The sequence below is a fragment of the Galeopterus variegatus genome, unplaced genomic scaffold (assembly GCF_000696425.1).
Source record: "Galeopterus variegatus unplaced genomic scaffold, G_variegatus-3.0.2 Scaffold55, whole genome shotgun sequence".
NCBI classification, from domain to species: Eukaryota; Metazoa; Chordata; class Mammalia; order Dermoptera; family Cynocephalidae; genus Galeopterus; species Galeopterus variegatus.
The window spans coordinates 363,690-390,705 of NW_007726166.1; the positions used below are offsets into that span (position 1 = coordinate 363,690).

Here is a 27,016-nt window from a genome sequence, read left to right on the forward strand (position 1 = left end):
CGGTACGGACGCAACACTGAGGGTTGCGATCCGTTGCCGGTCACGAAAAAAGACAAAAAAAACAAGAAAAAAAAAAAAAAACAGTGCAAAGTTTCATTTAGATAGGAGGAGTAGATTCTGGTGATCACAGCATCGTAACTATGGTTTATAATATAGTACTGTATATTTCAGATTAAAACAAGCTGGCCTGTTAGCTCAGTTGGTTAGAATGGGGTGTTGATCACACCAAGGTCAAGGGTTCGGCCAGCTTCACCACCCCCCAGAAAAAGTTAAAAGAATGGATTTTAAATGTTCTCACCACAAAGAAATGATAAACTTTTGAGGTGATAATTAGCTTAATTTGATCATTCCTCAATCTCTTTATATATGGAAATGTCACATGGTACCCTATTAATATGTACAATTATTATTTAAAAAATAAAATATAAAATAAATTCCTCAGAAAGCTAGGAAATAATTTTTTTTTTCCTTTTTGTCTTTTTTCGTGACCGGCAAGGGATCGCAACCCTCACTCAGTGTTGCGTCCGCACCGGACCGGGACCGGCAACGGGATCACAACCTTTCGGTGTTGCGCCCGCACCGCGCTCAGCCAGTGAGCGGCCGGTCTGTACATGGGATCCGAACCCTCGGAGGGAGGGCCGCCGCGCTATCAAGCGGCGCACTGTAGCAGTGAGCCACCGGGCCGGCCCAGGAAATAATTTTTTAAAATGTCAGCTATATAACCACAATCTCATTACCTGACCTGAGAAAAATGATAATTGTCTTAATACCCAGAACACATTCTTAGTTTCTCCCAAAAATGTCTTTGATAGCTGTCTTTTTCAAAACCAGGATCTAATTTTTTTTTTTTTTTTTTGTCCTTTTTGAGACTGGCCGCACCGCGCTCAGCCATTGAGCGCTGTGAGCGCACCGGTCATCCCTATATAGGATCCGAACCCGTGGCGGGAGCGCTGCATTGGTTTTACCTTTTGAGTCTCTTAATCTAGAACTGTACCCAACTCCTGTTTTTTCCCCATGACATTGACATTTTTAAGGGTTCAGATCCCCATTCTGGCCAGCTACCAAAAAAAAATTTTTTTTTAGGGAAAAAAAAAATTACACATTGCATTGGTTTTACCTTTTGAGTCTCTTAATCTAGAACTGTACCCAACTCCTGTTTTTTCCCCATGACATTGACTTTTTGAAGAGACCAGGCCAGTTTTCTCGTAGAATGTCCACATTCTGGATGTGAGTGATTGTTCTTTTTGTCACCTGTATTTTTCTTACACTGGGGGTAAGGTCTCAAAGCTTGCTTAAACATTTTTGGCAAGAATTCTTCATAGGTGATGCCGTTCCAACAGAAGACACCAATGTCAAGTGGTCCTGCTGTTGATGAGGCTAAGTTTGATCTCTGGGTTAAAGTGGTGGAAACCAGATCCCTCTGTTGTAAGGGCATATTTTTTTTCCTTTTCCTCAGTGATGATCAATTTCCTGTAGGTTAACTTGCTGAAACACAAAGGATTTGCACATTTTAAAAAACCAAAACTTTTGATTATTGTCAAATTGCCACTAAACAATTATGCTACTCTGTACTTCAGTTAGCCTGGCTTTCTGTACCTATTTTCCTCATTCATTTTTTCTTCTTTCCTTATTACAAAAGAAGCTCATATATCATGAAACATATAAAAGTTACAGAATAGTGATGTAGGTAATATCAAGGTCCAGGGTTCAATCCCTGTACTGGCCAGTCACCCAGATAAATAAAAAACAGTTAGAAAAATATATAGCATAGAAAGTAAAAGTACCCGTAACTCTGATCCATAGAGAAATTGCTATGAACAGTTTAGGCATATCATTTGAAATTTTTCCTAAACATATTTACGTTTGTTAATTACTATTATTATACAGAAATGGGCTTTTATCATAATACTGTTTTCTTTTTTTCTTCTTATAAGATGACTGGTAAGGGAATCTTAACCCTTGACTTGGTGTTATCAGCACCTCTCCCAAGTGAGCTACGGGCTGGCCCTTGTTTTATATTTTCATTAAATATGTCATGGAGGTTTCCTTGCCAGTAAAGGTTAATTAATCTTATTCTCTCTCTCTTTTTTTTTTTTGTGGCTGGCTGGTAAGAGATCAAACCCTGGACCTTGGTGTGATCAGCACCATGCTCTAACCAACTGAGCTAACCAGCCAGCCCTTATTCATTTTTAAGTATTCAATTCAGTGGCATTAATTACATTCATAATGTTGTGCAACCATTACTACTATCTTTTTTTTTTGCAGCTGGTGGGTAAGGGGATCTGAACCCTTGATGTTATCAGTACCACATCCTAATCAAGTAAGCTAACTGGCCAGCCCAATCTTTTTTTTTTTGTTTTTTTAAAGATGACCGGCAAGGGGATCTTAACCCTTGACTTGGTGTTGTCAGCACCACGCCCAGCCAGTGAGCAAACCGGCCATCCCTATATGGGATCCGAACCCGGGGCCTTGGTGCCATCAGCACCGCACTCTCCCGAGTGAGCCACTGGGCCGGCCCCACCCCAATCTTCTTTTCAAACAGCTGTAGAGTGGCATTCCATGGTGGATGAGACAGAGTTTATTTAATCAGTGCCCTATTTTTGGACAACTGGGTTGTTTTCTTAAAAACAGTGCTGAGGAGGATGTCCTTGCCTGTCTCTCTGCTCATTTATGCAAGTATTTTAATAAGAGAGCTTCCTGGAAGAGGGAGAGTGCTCAAAAGGTACAAACATTTCACATTTTAATAGGTATTACTTAATTGTCTTTCAAAAATGTTGAGCCTCTTTACACTCTAACCAAAAGCATCTAGGACTGGTAAATCATTGATTTGTTAACTGTTTGTTCTCGCAAGGTTGACTGAACCTGCTCTCTATTTAACCCTCCCTGCTCAATAGGGAAGAGCTGGTTGGTAAAGTAGAACCAACATTCCTTAGTTTAACTAACTGGTATTTATGTAGTATCTCCTGTGTACAGACTTGATGTTCAGGTTGGGGAATTTAGTTATGAATAAACAGATACAATCCTCCCGTAGTGGAGCTTAAATACTACTTGAGACAGACATCATCTCACAAATTAATGTCAAAAAGTGGCAAATAGGCATATATTATAGGAGGCTGTGATTAGGCTGGGGATTCAGGGAAGGATGCCCTGAGAAAGTGAAATTTATTTGGAGTTTGAAGGATCAATGGGAATTGCCAAAGGGCAGATAGGGAAAGGCAGTGGGCAGAGAACATACCAAGCAGAAGAAATGGCATGTGCAGGGCCGGCCCAGTGGCTCACTCGGGAGAGTGCGGTGCTGATAACACCAAGGCCCCGGGTTCGGATCCCGTATAGGGATGGCCGGTTCGCTCACTGGCTGGGCGTGGTGCTGACAACACCAGGTCAAGGGTTGAGATCCCCTTACCGGTCATCTTTAAAAAAAAAAAAAAAAGAAATGGCATGTGCAAAGGCCCTATGGCAGGACCCTTTAGAATTTGTGCTGGCCAAGGAAGTTCATCATGTTCAGTGCCCTTGAAAGGCAGGTTCTGAATTATTCAGATAAGTAGATGAGATCCCATTGTCAGGGCCCCATAAGTAGAAGAATTTCAGAGGGATAGGAGGCCTTCCAAGGCAAATTCTAACAAGTTGCAAGTAAGAAAAACAAGAGGCATCTAAAGAAATCAGCTTAGATTTTTAGAATGACTTGCCTAACGTTTGAAGGAGGGCAAGTAACCAAGGAAGAATGCTACAGAGCAGCTGGAATCATCAGAAAGGGATCAGGAACGCCAAAGGCCCAGATGAACTAAGGCTTCTGAAAAATGCTATCAACCAAAAGGACCTTTAAAGCTGTGTTTGCAGTAAGAAAAGTAAGAAGAGTCACGTTGCTTCTGGCAGTATCCAGAGAAGGAACACAACATCACTGCTTCTAATGTTGTGTCTATCTCCTTTATGAAGGAAAATAATGCATATTGAGCACTTATACTATGAACAGGCTTTGTGTCAACCACTTCATGTAGATTATTTCATTTGATGAAATTGAAGATACTTCAAAAAATTTATGGAAAGATTGGTACTATCTTTTAATTCTACTTTTCCACAAACTTTTTGAAGTACCCTCGTAGTAACACTCTGAAGTTTATCCATTTTTTTCATTTTCTTTTTTTTGGCAGCTAGTTGGTAGAGATTGAACCCTGGACCCTGGACCCTTATGTTATCAGCCTCATGTTCTAACCAGCTGAGCTAACAGGCCAACCCTATCTTCATTTCCTTTTTCTTTCTTTCTTTTTCCATTTTCTTTATAGTGTAACAAAGTCTTGGGGAGGTTAAGTAACTTGCCCAGGGTCACAACAGATAAGTGGTGGAGATGGATTGAGCAGTCTGACTACAGGTCTTCAGTTTGAACTATCACACTGTGCTGGGAAAGGGTGGGGCTATGTGAGGTAAGAACTGGCTTAGACTCTAGAGGTAGCAGAATTCAGGAGAAGTGGCCCATGGCAGAGAGAGAGAGGTTGCAGCGTGGATTCACTGCATACCAAGTATGCAACCTCTTACTTAACTCCCTGATCTTCAGTTTCCACATCTGTAAGAGGGGAATAAAAATTACCTTGCAATGGGCTGGCCCATGGCTCACTTGGGAGAGTGTGGTGCTGGTAACATCGAGGCCAAGGGTTTGGATCCCTGTGTAGGAGGGGCTGGTTGGCTCATTTTGGAGAGCATGGTGCTGACAACAACAAGTCAGGGGTTAGGATCCCCTTACCAGTCATCTGTGTGTAAAAAAAAAACAAAACAAAAACAATTACCTTCTGCTGTTATAATGGGAATTCAAAATAGGCACAAAAGGTGCTTGGCACAGAGCAGGTGCTTAATAAGTAGTTGTTTTTATTTTTATTCTAAGAGTAGGGGTGGGGTGTCCAGAGCTAGTTTTTTTTTTTTTTTTTTTTTTTTATGAAAGGTATGGATATGTGGTCCATGAATGAATAATACATGGTGTCCTTACCCTTGAAGACAGTCTACAGGATAAGCATAGTAACCTGGCCGAGCTTTTCACAGTTTACACATGACATTTCATGCACTTTAACTCTCTCTCAGCACTGCTCTGAAGCAGGAAGCGAGGCTGAGATTTCACCCTGTAGAGTTGCAAAAAACTGAGCCCTGGAAGCCTAAAGTCTCACAGCTAAGGTAACTTCTTTTTTTTGTTGTTGGGATGAGTAGATAGATCATTGAGAGTGAGAGTGGGTGTTGATTTCTGCAGGACATTTGACAGAATCAGTCAGGCTGTCCCTAACATAAGACAGAGAAGAGAGGACTTAGTGACAGTCCAGTTAGATGATCATTGCAGTGAGTTGAATACTTGGGCCTGAAGAGTGTTGCTAAATAGATTGGTGTTGGCTGGACCAAATGTCTGCCCTGGGATGGGTCACATTTGTGTTGAGACTTGGATGTGGTTATTGTGGGGGATTGTGCTTATTGTGTGTGTGGCTGAGACACATTGGGAGGGCCTGTCAGGACATGGTGCTACTGACCAGAACTCCTGTAGACCACAGGGGCTGGAGGTGCACAGAAACTGATGATGAAATTAAATCAGGATTAAGGTGGGTTCAGAAAACCCAGTCCACAGGTACAACATGGCTCAACACCTTCAAGAAGGAAGGTGGCAGTTGAGGTGTAAGGGTATGTGGATGTGATATGTGTGTCAGCAGTGAGGTGGACTGTCCTCAGGTGGAGAAGAACCACACACAAAGGTGCTGGCGATCCTTTTGCCCTCAGCACAGGGCATGGTCAGCTCTTGTAGAATTTGGAAACATGCCATGTAAAGGGATAGTTGAAAAGACTCAGGGCTGCCATTGGCCTAGAGAAGAGAAGATTTAGAAAGGACAACAGGGACTCCACCCTGCAGACTGAGACTTTGACCTGGGTGGGGCATAGGATTATATATTTTTAACTGAGGTCTGGGAATCATTGTCCTGAGGAAGAGAGGTTAGGTTTATTTCATTTGGCTCCAGAGGGCAGACCCCGACTGAAGAACAGCTGTACAAGGAAGCAGAGTTGGGCAGAATGTGAGGGAGAATATTCTGAAATTAATTATAAGTGGACTTTGGTGGTTGTGTGGGATGATGAACTCCTGGCGTTGGGGCGGGGTGTGTGTCTCAGACTTAAAAATATATAAGCACCTTTACAAAGGAAATGACTTAAACATTCAAGTTGTTCAGGCTTCCTAAAAACTCTCTTTCCGTCCTTATTAATGTATAAACCTGAGCTGTCCCAATTAGTAATTTAAATGTAAATTAATTAAAGTTAGATACCATTAAAAATTTGTTCCTGAGTTGTACTGGCCATATTTCATGCATATCCTGTGGCTGCCGTGTTGGCCAGTGCAGATCTAGGACATGTCTATCATGGCAGAAAGTCCTCTTGGACGGGGCCGGCCCGGTGGCGCACTGCTACAGTGCGCCGCTTGTGAAGCACGGCGGCGCTCCCGCCGAGGGTTCGGATCCCACATACAGACCGGTTCCCGCTCACTGGCTGAGCGAGATGCGGGAGCAACACCGAGGGTTGCGATCCCGTTGCCGGTCCCGGTCCGGTATGGGTGCGACACTGAGGGTTGCGGTCCGTTGCCGGTCACAAAAAAAAAAAAAAATCCTCTTGGACAAAGCTGGCTGTTATGAACAGACACTTTCCCATAGTTGGAAAGCAGAGCAGCATCATGATTAAGGATTAAGTTTGTAGATGATTTCATTTGTTATTAAAACTATGAGGTTTATCTCTACTTTTTTGGGGGGAAGGCATAGGGAGTTAAATAACTTGCCTGGGACAGTGGCAGGCAAGTTGGTCAGGCAGGCTGAGTTTGGGTCCCACTTGCTACAGTGTGGCCTCGGTCACTCATCCTCCATGCAAGCCTGTTTCCTCAATGGGAAAATAGCATAATCATAGGAGCTACTTCACTGGTGGCTGTGAAGATTAGGTGTTGTAGACATGTAGGCACTCACGTAGGCACTCAATAAATATTCTTTCTTTACCCATAAATTGTATTCTGTTTCAACATATTATTTGGTCCATTTTTTTCCCCCAATCATTTTCATTATTTCTTAAAGCCTATTTTGGTGTTGATATGTATTGATATGTAGTCCGTAGTTTGTTTAACTGTTCTCTTGCTGTTGGGAATTGGGACTTTACCTGTTCCCGATACTATAATTAGGATTCCAATTTATTGTTTTGCTAACTGTGCTAGATACTAGGTATTGTTACACTTATTTTTATTTCTAAGGAAACTTAAGCTTAGGGCCATTGAGTTGCAAAAATTAAGAGAGAGAACTGAATATAAATATTTGAAAAATGTCCAAGATATGTTAATAATGAAAAAAGTGAGTTGCAGAATGCTCGTGTAGTTTTTCATTTGTGTGAAGAACACAGAGGAGGCTGTGTATATGTTTATAAATGCACAGGGATAATAATAATAGAAACTATACTCAGTACTCAATCTGTCCTGATCTCACAATAGCTCTAGGAGGAAATGAGTGCTTAGAGAGCTTAAATTGTCCAAGATCACTCAGACAGTGAATAGCAGCACCAAACTTAAACCCAGGTCTCTGGGCTGTCAGCTTAGCTCAGTTGGTTAGAGAGCAACCTTGTAACTCCAAGGTTAAGGATTAGGATCCCCATACTGGCCAGCCGCAACAAACAAACAAAAACAACCCTGGTCTCTGCCAGTTCACTGCGGAGGATACCAACATTAATAAAGCAAATGTATTTTACAGGGCCTAACTTATAGCTTAGTGGGGCCACAGCCCTTTAGTTTAAAGAATCGCCTAACTTTTTAGAATTATATATAGAAATGCTAAGCTTGGGAAAAACAGAAAACTTTCCCAGGACTAAAGTCTCTGTTGTAGATAAAAAAAATTGTAACAGCAAAAAGTGCTTGCTCTAAGGGCAGATGCCCTTAGTGCAGCTAAACCTAATGATGGGAAAGTATATGAGCTAAAGGCTTCAAGGCTGATGGTTGGGGGATGTTCCACATCTTGCCTTTGGCTGTTTCTTTGAGTTTCTTGGGGAACTAAGTGTTTCTATGACGATTATCTCATTGTTCTTTTTGTAACAGCCTGTGTTCCTTTTCTGTAACTTTCTTGCCTGGAGAATAAAAACCGGGAGAAAAACCTTGTTCAGGGTTATTCCTAGGAATCCGGATCTCTTGAAGGAATTGTTCCTGGGATTAACCCCTTCTGGGCCTCTCACTGCTCTGGAGAAATGGGCTTTGAATAATCCTTCATGTCTCCATCACCCTGGAAGAGGTGACAGTTCAACCTATGCACTGGACTCCCCCGCTCTGTCACAGGGGTGGTGGTTATAGCTGTAGATGAAATGTACTGCATAGGCACTGTTGAAAGTCCTTTGATTGATGGGTTTTTCACACCTATCCAACAAGGCAGGTAGTAAGGATCTGTTGGTGGATATTGAATTGGAGAGCAAGTGGATCTGAAGTCTACACTGGGGAGATCACTTCTGCTGTGATTAGGTTAAGATGGATGACGGTTGGGGTGCTGTTTCATAGTGTGGTCTGTTCTCAGTACTGGGTGACCCAAACAGGGAATGGCAATTGTGGACCCATCATGGGTTCAGATGCTGAGGTTGGCAGAGTTTGGATTTGAATATCCAGGTGACATAAAGAAGGGAGACTGGGGCATGGTTTCAGCTTTACCTCTTCCCCTGCCCAAGGGTATGACCTTCTAGACATGGAACACCAACCACCTGGAAGGAAAGCAGATCTTCCTTTCCCACTATCATTTCTTTGGATTTGTTTATTCTTCTGTGGTCACACGTACCCGGCAAAGGTTTTCATCTACAGTTTAAAATTAACCAGTACAGACCCCATCATAACAATCATTTATCTATTGCTGCATAACAAATTGCCTCGAAATGTAGAGGCTTGAAAAAACAGTAAACATTTATCTCTCACAGTTTCTGTGGACTAGGAATTTGGGAGCAGCTTGGCTGGGTGGTTCTGCTTGGGATCGCTCAAGAAGTTGCAGTAAAGATGTCAGCTGAGGTTGCAGTTATCTGAAGGCTTGGACTGGGGCTGGAACATTTGCTTGCAAGGCGGCTCACTCACATGCCTGGCAAGGTGATGCTGGTTATTGCAAGAAGCCTCCATTCCTCTGTAGGTGGGCCTCTCCCAGGACTGCTCAAATGTCTTAACAACATGATGACTATGTTCCCCCAGAGCTGTCCAAGAGACAGTGCGAGGCAGACAGAAGCTTTCCTTTTTATGACCTAATCTGGGAAGTCACATAGCATTGCTTGTCACATGCTGTTCATTAGAACTAAGTCAGTAAGTCCACTGTACATTAAAGGAAAGGGGAATTAGGTACCACCTTCTGAAGGGATGAGGAAAGCCTGAGCATGGGGTTTTCCTCATTCCTCATTCCTCATTCTTCCATCTATTCAACAAATATGTATTGAATCTCTAATATGTGCCAGGTAGTCCAGATACAGAGATAAATAAGATAAATTAGGCTTGATCCCCACTCTCAAAAAACTTATAGTGTAGACAGAATAATAGCTATGATTTGGGTAGTGCTTTACAGTTTAATGAGAACTTTCATATGTGGTCCCACTTAACCTTCCCAGTATCCCTATATGATCACTAGAGCTGGGTATATCCCCATTTCGTACTGCCTCTAGAACTCAGGCGGTGGGGGCTTTTCTTAAGTTGATATAACTTACATGATCAAACTTGACATTGATCCCAACAATTCTGCCTATAAATTCCTTGCACTTTCTCCTGCAGGCTGTGTTCCTTGTGGCTGCTATATCATCCCTATGTTTCATGAGGAAACTGAGGCTGCAGTCACTGAACAGCTCTTAACACTTTAATTCCTTGATTTTTTTTACCATAGTGAGCTGTCCCTCAGGGATGGACTATCCTAAGTACTCCATTGACAGTTGCTGTCATTTTTCTTCTTGCAGAAAGCCCTGGGTGTACGGCAGTACCATGTGGCCTCAGTCCTGTGCCAACGGGCCAAGGTGGCCATGAGCCACTTTGAGCCCAATGAGTACATCCGTTATGACCTGCTAGAGAAGAACATTCACATTGTTCGCAAACGGTAAGGCTGCAGGTGGGAGCTTATGGTGACTGCTAAGGGTGCTGCTTCTGCTGCCTGCCTCTTTCAGGCAACATGGGAAGTGCTTGGTGCAAGATGGGTGATGGATGATGGCAGGATCAAGGTGATCAGGTTCAGAAGTCCCTGCTGAGGAAAGGGATTCTGGATTGGTGGTAGAACTTCTGCCCTCTCTGCCACGGAAGAATCTGTTATCAAGAAGCATGGAGATATGGGTGATAGGGAAGGTCTCAGGTGAGCTTTGGTGCTGTGGCCTAAACCTCCCAACCTTTCCAGGGCAGGCTGCCAACCCTCAGCCAGCCCTCTAGAAGCGGCTGGAGAACCATCTGTATTTCCTCTTCAGTGTGTGGGCCTGAGACCCAGAAGAAAGCTCAGGTGGGATCTTGAGCACATCTTTTTTCTGAGCCTCATTTTCCTCATTTGGTAAAGTGGCCGTTGTCTTTGCCCTGCTGTCCTGTGTGCCAGGGCCTGGGCTAGATCCTCCCCCCAGAGGATGAATAAGGTACAGGAGAATGAGGAGTGGAGGCTGACAGTACACACCAACCAGCACTGCTCTTGGAACTTGAACAACTGGCAACAGGGTTATGCTCTTGCTAACCTGGTGGTTTCCTTGATACTGTTTGTAGTGATGCTGGAAGAAAACGGATCTGAGCATACATGTTGTACAGCCAAGGGACAGGCTCAGGTGGAGAAGCAACTTGCCCAAAGCCACACAAACCTGTCTCCGTGCCCTTGTCTGGTGCTGTGACCCCTATCCCATGCTCCCTCTCTCTTGTCACTTTGCTTCCTATTTACTAGTGTCATCACTTCACTTTTAAGGGTAGGAACTATCTCAATCTTTATCTCCAAAAGCCTCCAGCACAGCATCACCTTTTAACCATTTGTCACGGATGGTAACTGTAGCTACCTGAGTGTCCAGTGTGGTGGAGGCACTTCACGTACGTTATTTCTGTTCTTCTCAACAATGCTCATAGGTTGTTGTCACACCCATCACCCCACTGTGTAGATAAGAAAACTGAGTGTCAGATTGGGGAAATAGCCTGTCTATGGTATTACCTCTATTGCATGGCGGAGCCAAAGTCAAGTCCGGTTTATCTGACTCCAGTGCCTACCAGTGGTGTTCCAGCATTCTTGTGGGGTTCATCTAGACAGCACATTAGAATCATCTGGGAAGCTTTTGAAACAACCAACCCCTGGGCCCCATTCCTAGGGATTCTGAATCAAGTGGTTTAGGCCTTGCTATTCAAAATGTGGTCCATGGACTGGCAGCATTGGCAGAATCTCAGACCCTACCCCTGTCTCCATCAATATGGGACCTTGTACAAGTACTTTTTCCACAGGAAACAATATTTGATTTATTCTTGGAGCTGTCAAGACTATAGCTTGGTGGAAAAACAGTGGATTTTCCTTTAGGCTGCAAAATGCTTTTGCCACCTTGCTCTTCACACGGAAGGAGAGCTAACATAGATGCTTGCATTGAGATAACTTGACAAAAGAGTATTTTTTGCCATTTAGTTTTGCTTTAAACAATTAACAACAACAAAATGCCCTTTAAGGCACTGGGAGGTTTTTTTATTTGTTTGTTTTGTCTTTTTGGCAGCTGGCCTGTGTGGGGATCTGAATTTGGTGTTAGAAGCTGTGCTCTAACAACACTGGGAGTTTTTTAGGTTTTAATTTTATCAGTAAAATTAACACAAAATAAATATTCTTTCCTTTGCTTATTTTTTTCTAATCCTGCATTAGTCAGAGAAGTCCAGTGACTTTAAGCATTTTCCAGATGTGTACAGACAGGGGTGGTTCTATCTTCATTGCTGCCACAGAGCAGTGGTTCTTAATGAGGTGGTTGGTTTTGCCCCCTGGGGGACATTTGGCAATGAGACATTCTTGGTTGTCATAACTCGTGGTAGGGAGAGGCCTCGTATACTATTAAACTTCCTACAGTGCACAGGACAGTCCCACAGCAAAGAATCATCTGGCCCAAACTGTCAGCAGTGCCATGGTTGAGAAACCCTGACATAGAGAAAGAAGGTGATGGTGAGGCTATTCTAAAAAGAATTCTATTGTAAATAATTTTTTAGAAGGTCAGGGGATTTGCTGAGGGACTCTTCCTTCACCCTGGGTCTGTGACAGAAGGGGTCTGATTCTCTTCTTGGGAACTGGGACTGTGTCATCCAGAGCAACGAGGGACAGATGAATATAGAGGACCCATTTTGCCATCCTCAGTTAATCCTCAGGGAAATGCGGTGATGAACCCAGCAGGCTTTGTTATACAGCTTCAGGCATTTGCTTGGGTTTTTAAGCCCGTGTGCTATTTTTCATCTTCCCTGGGGCCCAGAAAGAGGGGCTTTGCTCTGAGCAGAGAGTCACTGCTCGTACACCAACGTTAGAGGTGCTGCTGCAAATGGGGCAGGCCGTAGCTCAGGCTAGTGCCTTTTTTGGGGGGTGGGGGGTTGGGTGGGGATCTGAACCCTTGACCTTGGTATTATAAGGCCCACACTGTAATCAACTGAGCAACTGGCCAGCCCAGTATTGTTATTTTTATTTATTTATTTATTTATTTATTTAAAAGACGACTGGCAGGGCCAGCCCGTGGCTCACTCGGGAGAGTGTGGTGCTGATAACACCAAGGCCATGGGTTCGGATCCCTATATAGGGATGGCCGGTTTGCTCACTGGGTGAGTGTGGTGCTGACAACACCAAGTGAAGGGTTAAGATCCCCTTACCGGTCATCTTTTGTAAAAAAAAAAAAAAAAAAAGATGACCGGCAAGGGGATCTTAACCCTTGGCTTGGTGTTGTCAGCACCACACTCTCCCAAGTGAGCCACGGGCCGGCCCCTGCTATTTTTACTGAAGGTTCTCATGATGGCAGAACTGTAAGAGATTCTCAGAATCTCCAGTTGATCTGCTGTTGCCTGCAGAGCCGGAGCCTTAGGGAATTCTTACTTTCAAGGGCTTAGGTAAACTTGGGGTGAGGGACCGGAAGCTAGGGTGGCAGGGGGAAGTGTCCCTGCTTTTCCAGCAGAGGCATACTGGTAATTGGCAACACTTTGTGCTGGGCCCTGTTGTAAGTTTCCAGGTTTTGAGGCAGTTCCGGCTAACATAAAGAACACATCAGGCAGGAGAGCCACACTTCTGGCTCTTTGTGTTCTAGCTTTATGACCTGGGGCAGGTTACTTCACCTCTCTGCTTGTTTCCTCATCTGAATAGTGAGGATAAAATGAGTTGTATACATGAAAGTGGTGACAGAAACCAGAACAGTAGTGGCCTGTGGATGGGGTGGGCAGGAGGAAACTTTGAGGAGGTGGATATATTCAGTATCTTGATTGTAGTGCTGGTTTCACAGGTGTGTGCTATATCAAACTTATCAGACTGTATACTTTAAATATGCACAGTTTATTGTACGCCATTATACTTCAGTGAAGCTTCTTAGAAACAAAGAAAGAACCATATAAGTGCTAGCTTTCCATTCCAGTCCAAGCCCTGGACTTTAGAGTTAGGGTGCTGAGCTCCCTGAGGAGGGTAGTTGCTTATCTGGTTACTCAGTGGGTTTAGTAATGGGTCAGGTCTAAATCCAGAGTTCCCGGCTCCTGATTTGACTCTTTTTTCTTAGCCTCAGACAATAGGGTATGACCTGTTGGGTGTAGGAGGAATTCTGCTCCTTCCTGGGAGGTCTCAAGATGGGGGCAACCAGGTCAGGTGGGCAGCAGCAGGGGGTCATCAGGGAGCTGTGAGGTGGGTGGAGGACTCCAGCTGAGTGGGAGGCTGGTGAGGAGGAGGCAGTTGAGTCCTGGTGGCAGGGGCTGCACACAGAGCTCCTCCACCCACTGCAAGGGCCAGGCTTGGATTGCCGTTTTGGCCCTTATGAGGAAGGAAGGGTTGGGACCTCCAGGGAAATGGGGCTAGGAAGATTAGGACCAGTGAGAGGCTGGATGCAGTGACTGGGTTTCTCTTCTTGAGAACTGATCTCAAAGGGGTGAGAGCAAGTGGGGCAAATGGGAAAAGCTTTAGCATAATAGGGTAGTCAGGCATCCAACACCAGAGGTGGAGGGTTGGGGGAGATTGGGTGAAGGGGATGCTGGTACCGAACCCCTATGTCTTAGTGGGACTGAGGGCACAAGAGAGAAGTAGAGGATCCAAGGTGAGACTATAGCTGTGAACTTGGACTGTTAACATCACTCTGCTGGGCTGATCCCGTGGCTCACTCGGGAGAGTACGGCGCTGGGAGCGCAGCGGTGCTTCTGCCACGGGTTCGGATCCTATATAGGGATGGCCGCTGCGCTCACTGGCTGAGCGCAGTGCAGGCGACCAAGCCAAGGGTTGCGATCCCCTTACCGGTCACAAAAAAGCAAGGGCCGAGCCCGTGGCGCACTTGGGAGAGTGCGGCACTGGAAGCGCAGCAGCGCTCCCACCACGGGTTCGGATCCTATATAGGGATGACCAGTGCACTCACAGCGCTCACTGGCTGAGCGCGGTGTGGCCGGTCTCAAAAAGGACAAAAAAAAAAAAAAAAAAACCAACATCATTCTGCTGAGCCTGTTTCCTCTTGGTTGTTTTATTAACTGACAAGAACACAATGAGGATTAAGTAATAAGATATACATGTTGTAGGTACTTATTGGATAATAGTGATTAATATGTTAGAAAAACAAATATTCTTTTAAAAATCCCAACCCTTCGGGGCCGGCCCGTGGCTCACTCGGTAGAGTGCGGTGCTAATAACACCAAGGCCATGGGTTCGGATCCTATATAGGGATGGCCGGTTTGATCACTGGCCGAGCGTGGTGCTGACAACACCAAGCCAAGGGTTGAGATCCCCTTACCGGTCATCTTTAAAAAAAAAAAAAAAAAAAAAAAATCCCAACCCTACCACTTCTTGTGATGTTGTCACTCACTTGTTCATCAAGTGATTGTGGAGCACCTAATGAGTGCCAGGCACCATGCCATGTGCTGGAGGTGCCATAGTGAGCAGGACTGACTTGTCCTCGCCCCAGTGGAACTTGATGAACAAGTTGAGCAGAGGCTCCTTGCTTGCCGTCCAGGTTGTCAGGTGCCCTGGGAGAGGCTGCGGGTGGGCAGGAGGTAGTGCAGCTGGTACCAGGCCACCCCTCCCTCTTCTTGCAGATTGAACCGGCCTCTGACCCTCTCAGAGAAGATCGTGTATGGACACCTGGATGACCCGGCCAACCAGGAGATTGAGCGGGGCAAGACTTACCTGCGGCTGCGGCCTGACCGCGTGGCCATGCAGGACGCTACAGCCCAGATGGCCATGCTGCAGTTCATCAGCAGTGGGCTGCCCAAGGTGGCTGTGCCATCCACCATCCACTGTGACCATCTGATTGAGGCCCAGCTCGGGGGCGAGAAAGACCTGCGCCGAGCCAAGGTGAGCTGCAGACATGTGGGTGTGATGTGGGATGAAAGGCAGAGCCCTCACACAGGGGCAACCCAGGGCACTGCCTTCAAATCCCAACGGGCCTTTTGGTTTAGTCTGTTTATAAGACTTGTTTTTGCTCTTTCTAATTCTAAAACTACCATTTGCACATTGTGAAGATGTTAAAAAAAATAGAGAGAGAGAGAGAAAGCCTAAAGAAAATAAGAATCAGCCTTAATCTTACCCCACTGAAGCTCCTTTTTGTGTTATGGTTGGTGGCTCTGCAGAGGGCAGTTTAGTTTCCCTTCTGCTTGAGCAGAGAGGGGCTTGTCCCAGCACATCTGTGCCAGCATTGCATGTATGCTCAACCCTGCTCTCTTGTGATCCTCAGAGGACCCTGTCAGTGAGGTGGGCCAGATGGTGTCCCTGTGTGTAAATTGGAGTCAGCCAAAGCACCATGCAGTCAGGTCCCACAGCTAATGAGGCTGTGATGAGGGCAAAACCTGGCCCCAGCTCCCACTGTAACACTCTCTCTTACCCATTAACCACCTCTGGGGGCCTTTCTTCTGCTGTGAGTTTTGCTTAACTAGACAGAAGTGGCTATATGCTATACAGAAGAGTTTTTTCCTTCAATTCCCCCCACCCTTCCTTATGAAATCAAATTCCTGCTCCTCCCAGGCTTGGCTGTGGTACCTTTGTGGGTGCCTACTCTTAACAATAGCAAGACTCTCTCTCCCAGCTCTGAGCCTCCCTGCTCTCCACCCCCTGCAGTGGGAGTGAGTGCCCCTGATGGGGGGCGTTTGGCAGAGGCTGAATGCTGGCAGGGCTACAGCTGGCAGGGGCAGAGTGGGGCATGAGATTGAAAGTGCTCTGGCTCCCAGGGTCAGCACGCCTCAAAGAGCTTCACAGTCCCATGGGAAATCCTGAGGGCAGCTTTTCCATTCGAGTTCTTTCTTTTCACCCTGGCCCACTGTTCTGTGTCCTGGTTGCACAGTGGCTCTTTTCCACTCAGCTCAAAGGAGAGTCCTGCCTGCTGGTGGTTTCCATGCTAGCAGTATCAGGGAAGGTAATGTTACAGGAGTTCCTGTGGTGCTGGGAGCTGCGCATGTCCAGGAACATGGGTCCTCTTCAGCCCTGGGGACAACTGCTCACAGTAGTACTGCTGCTTTCAGGGGCTGGCCCTCACCTTGCTTGGATTCAGAATCTACATTCTGGAGATGAGAGTCACAGAATAATAGGATTTCAGAGCTCATTCCCTCATCTATTCAACAAATTTGTTTTGTTTTGGGCAGCTGACCGGTATGGGGATCCAAACGCTTGACCTTGGTGTGTTACAAGGCGGCACTCTAACCAACTGAGCTAACCGGCCAGCCCCTATTCAACAAATGTTTATTGAACTTTTGTTTTATGCCAGGTACTGTGCTAGGTGCTGGGGGTCAGTGTGAAATAGACAGATGGGCTATGTCTTCATGGATCTTAGAGTCTAGTAGGGAGATGGATGCTAAACAATCACAGAAATAGGTCATTACAAATTTGGATATGTGCTTGGAAGAGAAAGTAAAGGACTCTGTGAGAGTATGAGAAAGAGGTCTAATTTAGATTTTGGGGGGAAAGGGACAGCCTGTTTGAGGATGGAACATATAAGCTGAGATATGAACAGGTAAGTCGATGTTAACTGGAGGAAGAATATTCTAGGCAGAACCACACATGCAAAGACCCTGAGGCAGGAAGAAGCTAGATGCTTTTGTGGAATTGAAAGGGGGCCTATAGTGGTGGAGCTGTGTATATATGTGGAAGAGAAGGTGGTATGAGGTGGGTGGGGCAGACAAGACCTTGAGGGCTGTGGGAAGGGCCCTGGGCACATCCTAGGAGTCATGGAAGGGGAAAGATATGGTCCATTTTCCATGAATTTGTAAAGAGTACTATGGCTAGGACCCAGAGAGGCAGAGTGACTTGTCCAGGGTCACACAGCCAGAAAGGCATCCAGGCTGAATTCAGGCTGAGACTTTGGGGCCACTCCCCCTTCCCATACTTGCACAAACACACATGCATGGGTGCCCAGACACATGGCCACAGCCTCCTGCCCTCAACACCAATTTTACAGGCAACTGATTTGTAAGGAAAAAGCCAGTATATTAATCATTAATTGGAAAGAAACTGCTCTGGGGACCCAAGTTCTTTGTCTGCCATTCTTTTACCTGGGGGAATTAAATAGGCCCTTAGAAGGATGCATGGCTGGTCCAGAGTTTAAATGAAGGGGATTGTGGGGTTTTGAGAGTATTTTATCTAGGGCCTGGGGGAGCTGACAGTGGGTCCCTTCTCTGCTGTGAAGCACGGCCCTCCCATGCCCAGAGGCTGGCAGGTCTCATTTCCTAGTTCTTCCTTTGGAACTCTGTGGAGTCCACAATGGTCCTGTGCCTTTTGTTACTGTGGTCAGTCTTACTTGTCCAGGGACAAGCCATGACTTCCATATGAACCCTGACCTCACATCAGCTGTGCTGTGGAACCTTTCCTGCCCTCTGAGGAAGCTGCCTTCAAATTGCAGGCAGAATGAGTGCAGCTCATCCCATCATTTTGTTTGGTTGAAATCCCATCATTTTGTTTGACCGCTTTATCAGGATAGTGCTCCATTTGACAGCCTTTCATTTGGGGCCCATCAAATATATTACCAAGTATTGAGCACCTACCACATGCCAGACCCTGGCCTAGGTGCTCTCTCTAATGTAGTCTCATGTCCTCCTCCTTAGAAGGAGGTAGCTTTATTGTGTATTAATATGTAACTCTTGTGTTCTGTGGTTGGACAGGCCTGGTTTTAAGTCCTGGCTCCTCTGTTTAATTCTGGGATCTCCAGCAAGTTATCTCACCTCTGAGCCTCTGTTTTGTATCTGTAAAATGGACTTGATGGCAGTAGCTTCCTCCTTCCCAGGTGTGTTGTGAGGATGTTTAGCATGGTGCCATTTCCACAGTGGACATTCAGGAAATGTCAGCTGGGATTACACGTCAGCTCAAATGAGGCATCCGAAGCTCAAATGGAGAATCAACACCCCATGGGAGCCATGGGTGGGACCGGGATGTCCTCTGATTCCACTGCATCCTTCTATAATACTGCCCTCAGCTCAGCACCTGTCCTAGGCAGACGGTCCTGCCGTGGCATGCGGCTTCATTGCTAGCCTGGGCTGGGGACTTGAGTGCCAGAGGAGCTCTTGGCCATTATTTAGCCCAGTTCCTTCTACAAATAAGGAAACAGACTCAGAGCAAAGTTTGGACTTGTTCTAGACCCACCTACCTGGCCAGGTGTCACAGAACTGGGGCTCTGCTCCCACGTCTTTCTCTCCGGGCCTGCCGGCTGAGACTGTGGCCAACATCCAAGCTGTTTTGGAATTATTTTTAGAAGGTCTCCAAGAAAGGGCCTGTCTTCACAGTGCCAGCATTTTGGAGTCATGTGGGAGGTGGGGTAGAGGAAGGAGGGCATGGCAGGGGTCACCTGAGACAGAAACTTTTACTAATGCTGTGGTTATTGTTTTTGTCTCAATAGGACATCAACCAGGAAGTATATAATTTCCTGGCTACTGCAGGTGCCAAGTATGGCGTGGGCTTCTGGAGGCCTGGATCTGGAATCATTCACCAGGTAAAGCAGGGCTCAGCTTGCCTTTCCAGGGGGCTGAGACCAGGCTGCACATAGGTAACCGGAGAGCACCTTCCTAGGCCTGCAGGAGCAGGGGACTCGAGGCTTAAGAAGGCTGAGGGGAAGCCAGATGATACCTCAGCCTGCTCTTAGGCTCCTCTTCCTTTGTTTTCAAATTAATTTGCATCGTGTCAAGTTATACATTCTCATTCTCCATGTAAGAAATTAAAATAATCCTTTCTAACCACCCAGGTAAACTAAAACTTTAAGTTTAACATGTTTCTTTCTACACCTTCTTCTAAGCATGTACTCAAGCATCTATATTCCTATAAACTATAATATAGAACATTGTATTATTTTCTGTGTTGTCTTTTTCCACAAGTGTTATTATTAACACTTATTGCATGATAGCTGACATCTGATGAGCACATACTGTGTGTCAGGTACTAGACCTAGCACTTTAAAGATATTAACTTATTCATTGCCCATCATAACCCCATGAGGTAGGTGGTTTTATTGTCCACACCTTACAGTTGAGGAAACTGAGGCATAGAGAAGTTAATGTAACAGAAGGCAACAGAACCTCAGACTTTGACTGGCTCATTTCCCACTCCTCGGATTCTTTTTGGCCCTTTTGTGGTATCCTGTAGGATGGAGGTACCATGGATCACGTGGCCGTGTCAGCCAGGGGTCCTTCTTTGGGGTATCTCCAAGGATGGCTTTTCTTTTAATAGACAGTTTTGTCTCTGTAAATGTAAGTGTGGGTACGTGTGTTTCTGGGGAAGTAAGTATGAAACCTGCCTCTTTGCACCTTTCCAAGGTGACCCTTCTCCCCACCTCCCTCCTGGGCCTCTTCAAGATGAGCTGAGTCAGACTGTAACCCAACCCTTTGTGAGCTCCCACCACTGCCCCACTCTGAAACAAGAGCCAACAGCAGGTCACTACTCTGTGTTTTCAAACTATCACCCTTGGAAGGGGCTGCCTGGAAGTGGCAGTCACATCAGCCTGTGGGGACCCGAAAGCCTCTCTGCAGCAGGGTTAGGGAGTCAGGTGGACCCAGCCTTGACCTTCTTTTATGCAGGACACCCCAATTCAGGTGTCTCCCATTCTATCTCAGTACAAATGCCCAAGCCTTTTTGGCAGCTTCTGGGCCAAAGTTTGGGCCTATAAGAGATGGCATCTCACACCTGCCACTGGCCACCTGCTAGGTGTACAGCCTGATGTATTTGTTCCTTTAAAAGGAAAATCCCAGAGACCATGTAAGTACTGTGCAACTTTACTTTTCTCTCCCTCTTGACATCAGGCCATCAGCAGCTGTAACCCACTGCATCCAAACCAGACCTTGACCTCCTTGCTTCCACTTCAAATGCCCGTCCCTGGTTGGCCTGGCAGATCCTCCTCCTCCACATCTCAGCTTTCTGATTTCCTCTGTGAAGCCTCCCTGCCCCTCCCCGTGCCCAGTATCAGAGCTCCCTTGTGTGATCCTCTATGGGACCCCTTCACCTTGTGTTCCCAGTGTGTACTCTGCGGGGACAAGGACTGTGACGTATTTTTTCCTCTCTAGCTCTGAGCCTGGGGCCAAGTTGGTTCAGAATAGTATTCGTGTGTGGTGTATGGATGGATGGCCGAATTTCCACTTTTATGTTTTAGATGTTAGTCCAGCCTAAAGTACACCTCCCCCACCCTCATCCCCATCTGCCCAGCCATATCCACAGACCAGTGAGGTCACTGTCACGACCAGCTTCATGGCGATACTTTCTGCAGTCCTCGGGTCTGCATTGACCTCTCTCTTTTGGATGTGGATCACACTTGTGTCTGCACCATGTAGACCGTCCTGAATTCTGTGTTCAGTCCTCATTGATCGGACTTTTATAACTTTGAGGAGCTTTAAGGATTAACTAGTCTTAAATCTTTGTACATGGCTGAGGCAAGGGAGGGCCAGAGAAACGAAAGGTTAAGCAGCGTTGGCCTGTTCTTCCTAGCCAGCTACCACACTCCTGGGGAGGGAGCCAGGTCTTCTGACTTTGTGTATCCCCAAGAGGTAAGACCCCTTGTTCTTGCTGAGTCTGCTAGGCAGATCCCTTACCTGAGGCAGAGGCCTTTGGGCTTCTCTGTTGTTCCAGAGAGCTGCCCACCCTTCACCCGGTCCTCTGATCACATCCCTGATCTCCTTTTTCTTCCCAGCATCCGTGGGTGGGGGCATAATTCCACCAGACAGATGAGCAACAGAACCTCAGATGAAAGACATTGCTGCAAAATAATAAAAGTATTGCCTCTCCCAGGCACTATTACATGCTTAATATACACGATCTCATGTAGTCATCGCAATGATCCAGTGAGGTGAGCACTATTGCCAGCTGCTTCTTACAGAAGAGGAAACTGAGGCTTGGAGAGGTGAAGTGACTTGCCCAAGGTCCCACAACTACTAGTAGGTGGTGGGGCCAGAATTCAGACCCAGGGTGCAGGCTGTTGCCCTATGCCCTTCCCAGTAGTATCTTGCAGCCTCAGAGTGTCCAGCACCTGAGAGGTGCCTAGGTGGTGGGCAGGGCCACACTTGGTGGTGACCCTGGACCTCTACTGCCTTTCTCCTCAAATGTTTTGGGGAAAACGCTCGCCCCCTGGGCCTTCCCAGCTAGGAGGAGAGCCTTGATGAAGGGAACGCTGTGAAATAGGACAGGTGAGAGGCAAGTTGTCGTCTTTTCTTGAGCCAGTCACTTCAATTCTCAGAGCCACCTCCAGGATACTGAAGTTGGGAAGGCGTCACCTCTATTTCTTTACAGTTGAGGAGTAGAAAATCTCGTGCTTTTGTGCTCCCAGTGGGTCCCCAGTACTTCTTCCTTAGGTGTGTTGTAGGGACTGGAGCCAGTTCATAAGAACTGTCCACCCTGACAAAGCCAGGTAGACACAATCCACACCCTGGACAGTCCGCCACCAGAGAATGTCAGCAGTAGCATCTTTCAGCAGTTACACTTGTCACTGGGCCCATCACAAGAAACGCTCTTATATTGCCAATTTATCTGGTTCTTGCCCCATGCTTGGGTTAAGATGGTGTGAGTGTTTTTGTTACTATGCTGCAAATGAGGAAACTCAGGCACAGGAGGCATTTACAGGCCCAAGCCAGACAGCAGCAACCATCATGTAGGCCAGGCCACCTGTCTCCCCCGACTGGCTCTTCCTGGCCACGCTGGAGATGGCCTGTATTAAATAGGGCTACCGCCACTGATCCCATCCTGGAGGAGTGGCTGGGCATGGCCAGGTGACCAGTGTTAGTGGGGGCAGTTTTATAAACCCCTATTGGGTTCTATCCCCATTCTTTGCTAAGGGGTTCTAAGCTTATGATCTTGGATTCTTTTTCAGATCATTCTGGAAAACTATGCATACCCTGGTGTTCTTCTGATTGGCACTGACTCCCACACTCCCAATGGTGGTGGCGTGGGGGGCATCTGCATTGGAGTTGGGGGTGCTGATGCAGTGGACGTCATGGCTGGGATCCCCTGGGAACTGAAGTGCCCCAAGGTGAGGGGTAGGGAAGGACTCACTCTGGGCTGGCTGCAGGGGGTGGGTGGTAGGGAAGAATGAGAGACTGTGGGACCCAGAAGGATGAGGGAATAGGTCAGGCTCAAATGTCTTTGGAGGGGACAGGGGTAAATAAGCAGAAATGGTATTATAACACCAAGGTCAAGGGTTTGGATCCCCATACCAGCCAGCTGCCAAAAAGAAAAAATAATAAGCAGAAACATGAATGCCCTCAGGTCGACTCCTTGACATCCTGGTGGGACATGGCCACAAGGCACGCAGGACCTATAATTGCCCTCTCATCCTGTCTCCTATTCAGGTGATTGGTGTGAAGCTGACAGGCTCCCTCTCTGGTTGGACCTCACCCAAAGATGTGATACTGAAGGTGGCAGGCATCCTCACGGTGAAAGGTGGCACAGGCGCTATTGTGGAATACCATGGGCCCGGTGTAGACTCCATCTCCTGCACTGGTGAGGAAGGCAGCTGCATGACGCGGCCCTCGCCCTGCACTGGGCCTACTGGGACCTGCAGTTGAGCAGCAGGAAGTGCAGTGAAAGGACTTCCCCTGAGAGTCTGTCCAGTCAGTGTGCGGACTTGCGATAGACACTTAGAGGTAGAGGCGAGACTGGAGACAACCCTAGGATTGTCTAGTCCGGGCCCCTTGTTAAACAGATGAAGAGATTGAGACCCCCCTCGAGGAGTCAGGTAACTTCCCTGTGGTCACACACAGGGGGCCGAGCCAACTTCTGCTGCTGGGCCCTGGCCATAGCACAGGGCTGCCTTGGGTGAACTGGAAGAATTCCAGAGAGGACAGGGGTAGTGGTGGGAATGGGCAATCAGAGCCAGGCCATGCACAAAGCAGCTGCAGTCCCACATCTTCCCTTGGCTGGAGTTTGAGCCTTGCTCACTTCCCTGGGATTAGAAGATTATTGCCTGTTAGTCTTCAGGACCAGGTAGGAGCCAGCCTCTTCCTACCTATCTGTCCTGGAGTCCTGGCCTCAATGCCCAGACCCTCAGAAATCCAGGGAAACTTGGAACAAGCCTTCGAGATTATCCATCCAAGCTTCTCAGCTGCCTTCCTCATCTCCACAGCAGCCCCACAGAACTGCTGTACCCCTCCAGGGATGGGGGCTAACTCTTACTGCCATGGGACAGCTCAGGTGGGAAGTTGATAACAGGCCCATACCTGTGTCCCAGCAGCCTCTTGAGGCAGGTGTTCTGACAGCGGTCGGGATATCAGTGAGACTCACTAGTTTGGTATGATGCTCTGTAGTCCAGACAGTGGATGTCATTCTAGTCTTACTGCTGTAAAACCTGAGCCCCAGAAAAATGTCCACATAGCACCATGGTGTGGCTGAAAGAGGATAAGATACCAGCCAGACAGACCTAGACCTGAGTGCCAGCACCTACATTTATTTGCTTTATGGCATGACCTTGGACCTCTCTGAGTGAGTTCCCTCACCTGCAAAGCAGTAACAACCAGGTGGTGTCTGGCCAGCTCAGCCTACAGGGCAGGGTGGCTGTCTGGTCTGCCCAGCAAGACAGCAAGGCCCAGAACTAGAACTCAGCTTGTGGAAGCTGAATCTTGGGTCCTCTTCACTCTACCCAGTGGCCATTCTGAGAGCTGGAACACTGAGTGCTGGCCCCCGTGGCCTCCCTTCACTGGCCTTGGTTTTAACCCTGGGCCTAAGGGATGAATCCACTGCCACCAGGTGGCCCTGTGAGTGAGGGAAGACATGATGCAGCTCCCTGGGGTGGAGATGTGTGTGCAGGTGTGTGGGAGCCATGGCCAGCTGTTCAGCCTGCCCCACGGGCTGTTTCTCCACAGGCATGGCGACAATCTGCAACATGGGTGCAGAAATCGGGGCCACCACCTCAGTGTTCCCTTACAACCACAGAATGAAGAAATACCTGAGCAAGACTGGTCGGGCAGGTGAGCTAGAGGGGGAGGGTGGTGTGGGCAGAATAGTCATTTTGCATACTCCTCCCCAGGAAACAGAGCTGCCCTCCCCTTAGGGCATGGGTCCTTAACCTGGTATCAGACTGGCTTCAGAGACTCCCAGAAGCCCCTAAAGGTGTATGAAAGGTTAGGTGTCTGTTATTGTTTCTGAGTAGGGTGTCAATAGCTCTCTTAAGCTTTTTTTTTTTTTTTTTTTTTTTTTTTTTAAAGATGACTGGTAAGGGGATCTTAACCCTTGGCTTGGTATTGTCAGCACCACGCTCTCTCAAGTGAGCTAACCGGCCATCTCTACGTAGGGATCCGAACCCATGGCCTTGGTGTTAGCACCACACTCTCCCAAGTGAGCCACATGCCAGCCCTCATCTCTCTCAAGCTTTTGAAGGGCAGGGCATCTAAGTCTGAGATACCCCTGCCTCACCTGGAAGGGTGGTTTTCTTGGCCTGGTCCCTGGTGTCCCCTACAGGAAGCTTTGGAAATGACATGGGTCTCTCCTGTTTGTGATTCCTGCCATTGCAGGGGGAGGGAGAAAACCATTCAGAAAAAGAACTACCTTCCCAACCTCCTCCCCTCCCCCCAACTTCCCTGAGGGTCTAGTTTGCCTTCTTTGAAGCTTAGAGGAGGAAGTGGGGTGCTGGAGCCAGGCTAGGGGGTGTGGGGAGGGCTCCTCAGTTTTTTGCTTCTAAGCTCTAGGCACATGAGTCCCACCTTGAAGGCCCTTCCCTCCCTTTCTTTATTGAGTGACTTCTCCTCCTTTACCACTCAGCTCTTCATTTCCTGGAAGCCTTCCCCAACTCTCAACCTCAGCCAGTACCTCTTCTCTGTGTCCCTGTGTGTGTCTCTGTTGTATGGTATTGTAACCTTCAGCTCACTGACAGCTCCTTAAGGGCAGGGACAGTGTCCTGTGCTGTTTGCTTCGTTCCTTTGTTGGGCCCGTCAGTGCCCAAGGCCTAGTGTTTGGCGGGTGCCAGGTAACTATGACTCAGTTGGATGGATGGATGAAATCTCAAGACCAATTTCTGTTTCCCATGCTTCAATACCTCCCTTGTTGCTTTCAGACATTGCCAGTCTAGCTGATGAATTCAAGGATTACTTGGTACCTGACCCTGGCTGCCATTATGACCAAGTGATTGAAATTAATCTCAACGAGGTAAGGAAGGAAATTGGGTTCAAGGAATTTTTGAGGGTGGGGATACTGCTTTCTTGGCACTGAAGGGGCCAGGGCAGGTCCTGCCTGCATACCCAGCAGGGCTCCTGGGCCCTTGGGTCCCCAATGCCCCTGCAAACTGTTGCCTAATCAGGCTGAATGGGGGGTGGGGTGGGAGGAGGGAGATGTTGCCATGAGGAGAGCAGAGGTGGCTGTGGCTGGTGAATCAGAAACTGGGGTCAGTTTGCCCCACCTCAGCTTTAGCAGAAACCAAGATTTTGCCCTCCAGGGTTTGGCACCCTGATACCTACAGGCCAAAGCAAGTATTGGGAGAGCCAGGAGAAAGGCAGTCTGGACGAACAGAAACCAGTCGTCATGAGTTCAGTCCCAGCTCTGCTCTGTGACATACATTAGGCCATGTGACCTTGGGCAGTTACTTAACCTCTGTGGGCCTCACTTCATCATGTGTAAAACCTAACGCAGTCGTGAGAGTTAAATGAGTTAATTCATGTAATAACAATCACTCGTTTATTGAGTGTTTACTGTGTGCCAGGCACTTGGCTAAATGCTTCACATTTATTAATGTATTATCGCATGCAAAACATCTGGTCTTAAGTCCATTTTGTCATAAGATTCCAAAAGCAACATAGTATGGGAGATAATGGACTTATGAAGCAGACAACCTTGATTCATTCCATGCCTCTGCCACATTCTAGCTATGTGACCTTGAAAGCAAGGCAGGTCACCTCAGTTCCTTCATCGCAGAGTAGAGATAAGACCAGCCTTGGAGGGCTGGAGGAGCTGGTGTGTGTGCAGTGCTGACTGTGCAGGTGTTTCCTGTGATGAGGTTTGGCCATAAGAACAGCACTTGGCCTCTCTCTGCAGGGACCTGATGAGGCTGTGGACAGAGGCTGTCCACACCCCAATATTTGTTCCTTCCTCTCTCTCTCTTTTCCTGGGGTCTTCGTTTCTTTAGTTGAAGCCTCACATCAATGGACCCTTCAGCCCTGACTTGGCTCACCCTGTGGCCGAAGTGGGCACTGTGGCGGAGAAGGAAGGATGGCCTCTGGACATCCGAGTGGGTGAGCACCTTCCAGCCTGTCGGTCTCAGGGCCAGTGGCTGTGCCCAGGGCTGCAGGCAGTCACCTGTGCTTACCGTGTGGCGCTTCCTAGAGCAGGCACTTTCTGAAGTTGGGTTATCATTAAAAAATTTACTTTTTCCTGGTATAAAGAAAAATATGCTTATTGTAGATAATATTTACAAACAAGAATTTAATAACACCCCTAATCTCAACCCCCACCGAAAAAAGCTC

General features: G+C 47.2%; 1 protein-coding gene across 1 annotated transcript in view; it reads left to right on the forward strand.

Moving 5' to 3' along the window:
• The window catches only part of ACO2 (aconitase 2, mitochondrial), a 58,885-nt gene that overhangs the window by 22,943 nt on the left and 8,926 nt on the right, over positions 1 to 27,016 (forward strand). Inside the window, exons 2-9 of the mRNA XM_008574153.1 lie at positions 9,940 to 10,076; positions 15,212 to 15,470; positions 18,994 to 19,086; positions 22,441 to 22,599; positions 22,919 to 23,069; positions 24,428 to 24,532; positions 25,615 to 25,706; positions 26,680 to 26,785. Coding sequence (XP_008572375.1) covers positions 9,940 to 10,076; positions 15,212 to 15,470; positions 18,994 to 19,086; positions 22,441 to 22,599; positions 22,919 to 23,069; positions 24,428 to 24,532; positions 25,615 to 25,706; positions 26,680 to 26,785 — 1,102 coding nt within the window. The remainder of the gene's footprint in view (positions 1 to 9,939; positions 10,077 to 15,211; positions 15,471 to 18,993; positions 19,087 to 22,440; positions 22,600 to 22,918; positions 23,070 to 24,427; positions 24,533 to 25,614; positions 25,707 to 26,679; positions 26,786 to 27,016) is intronic.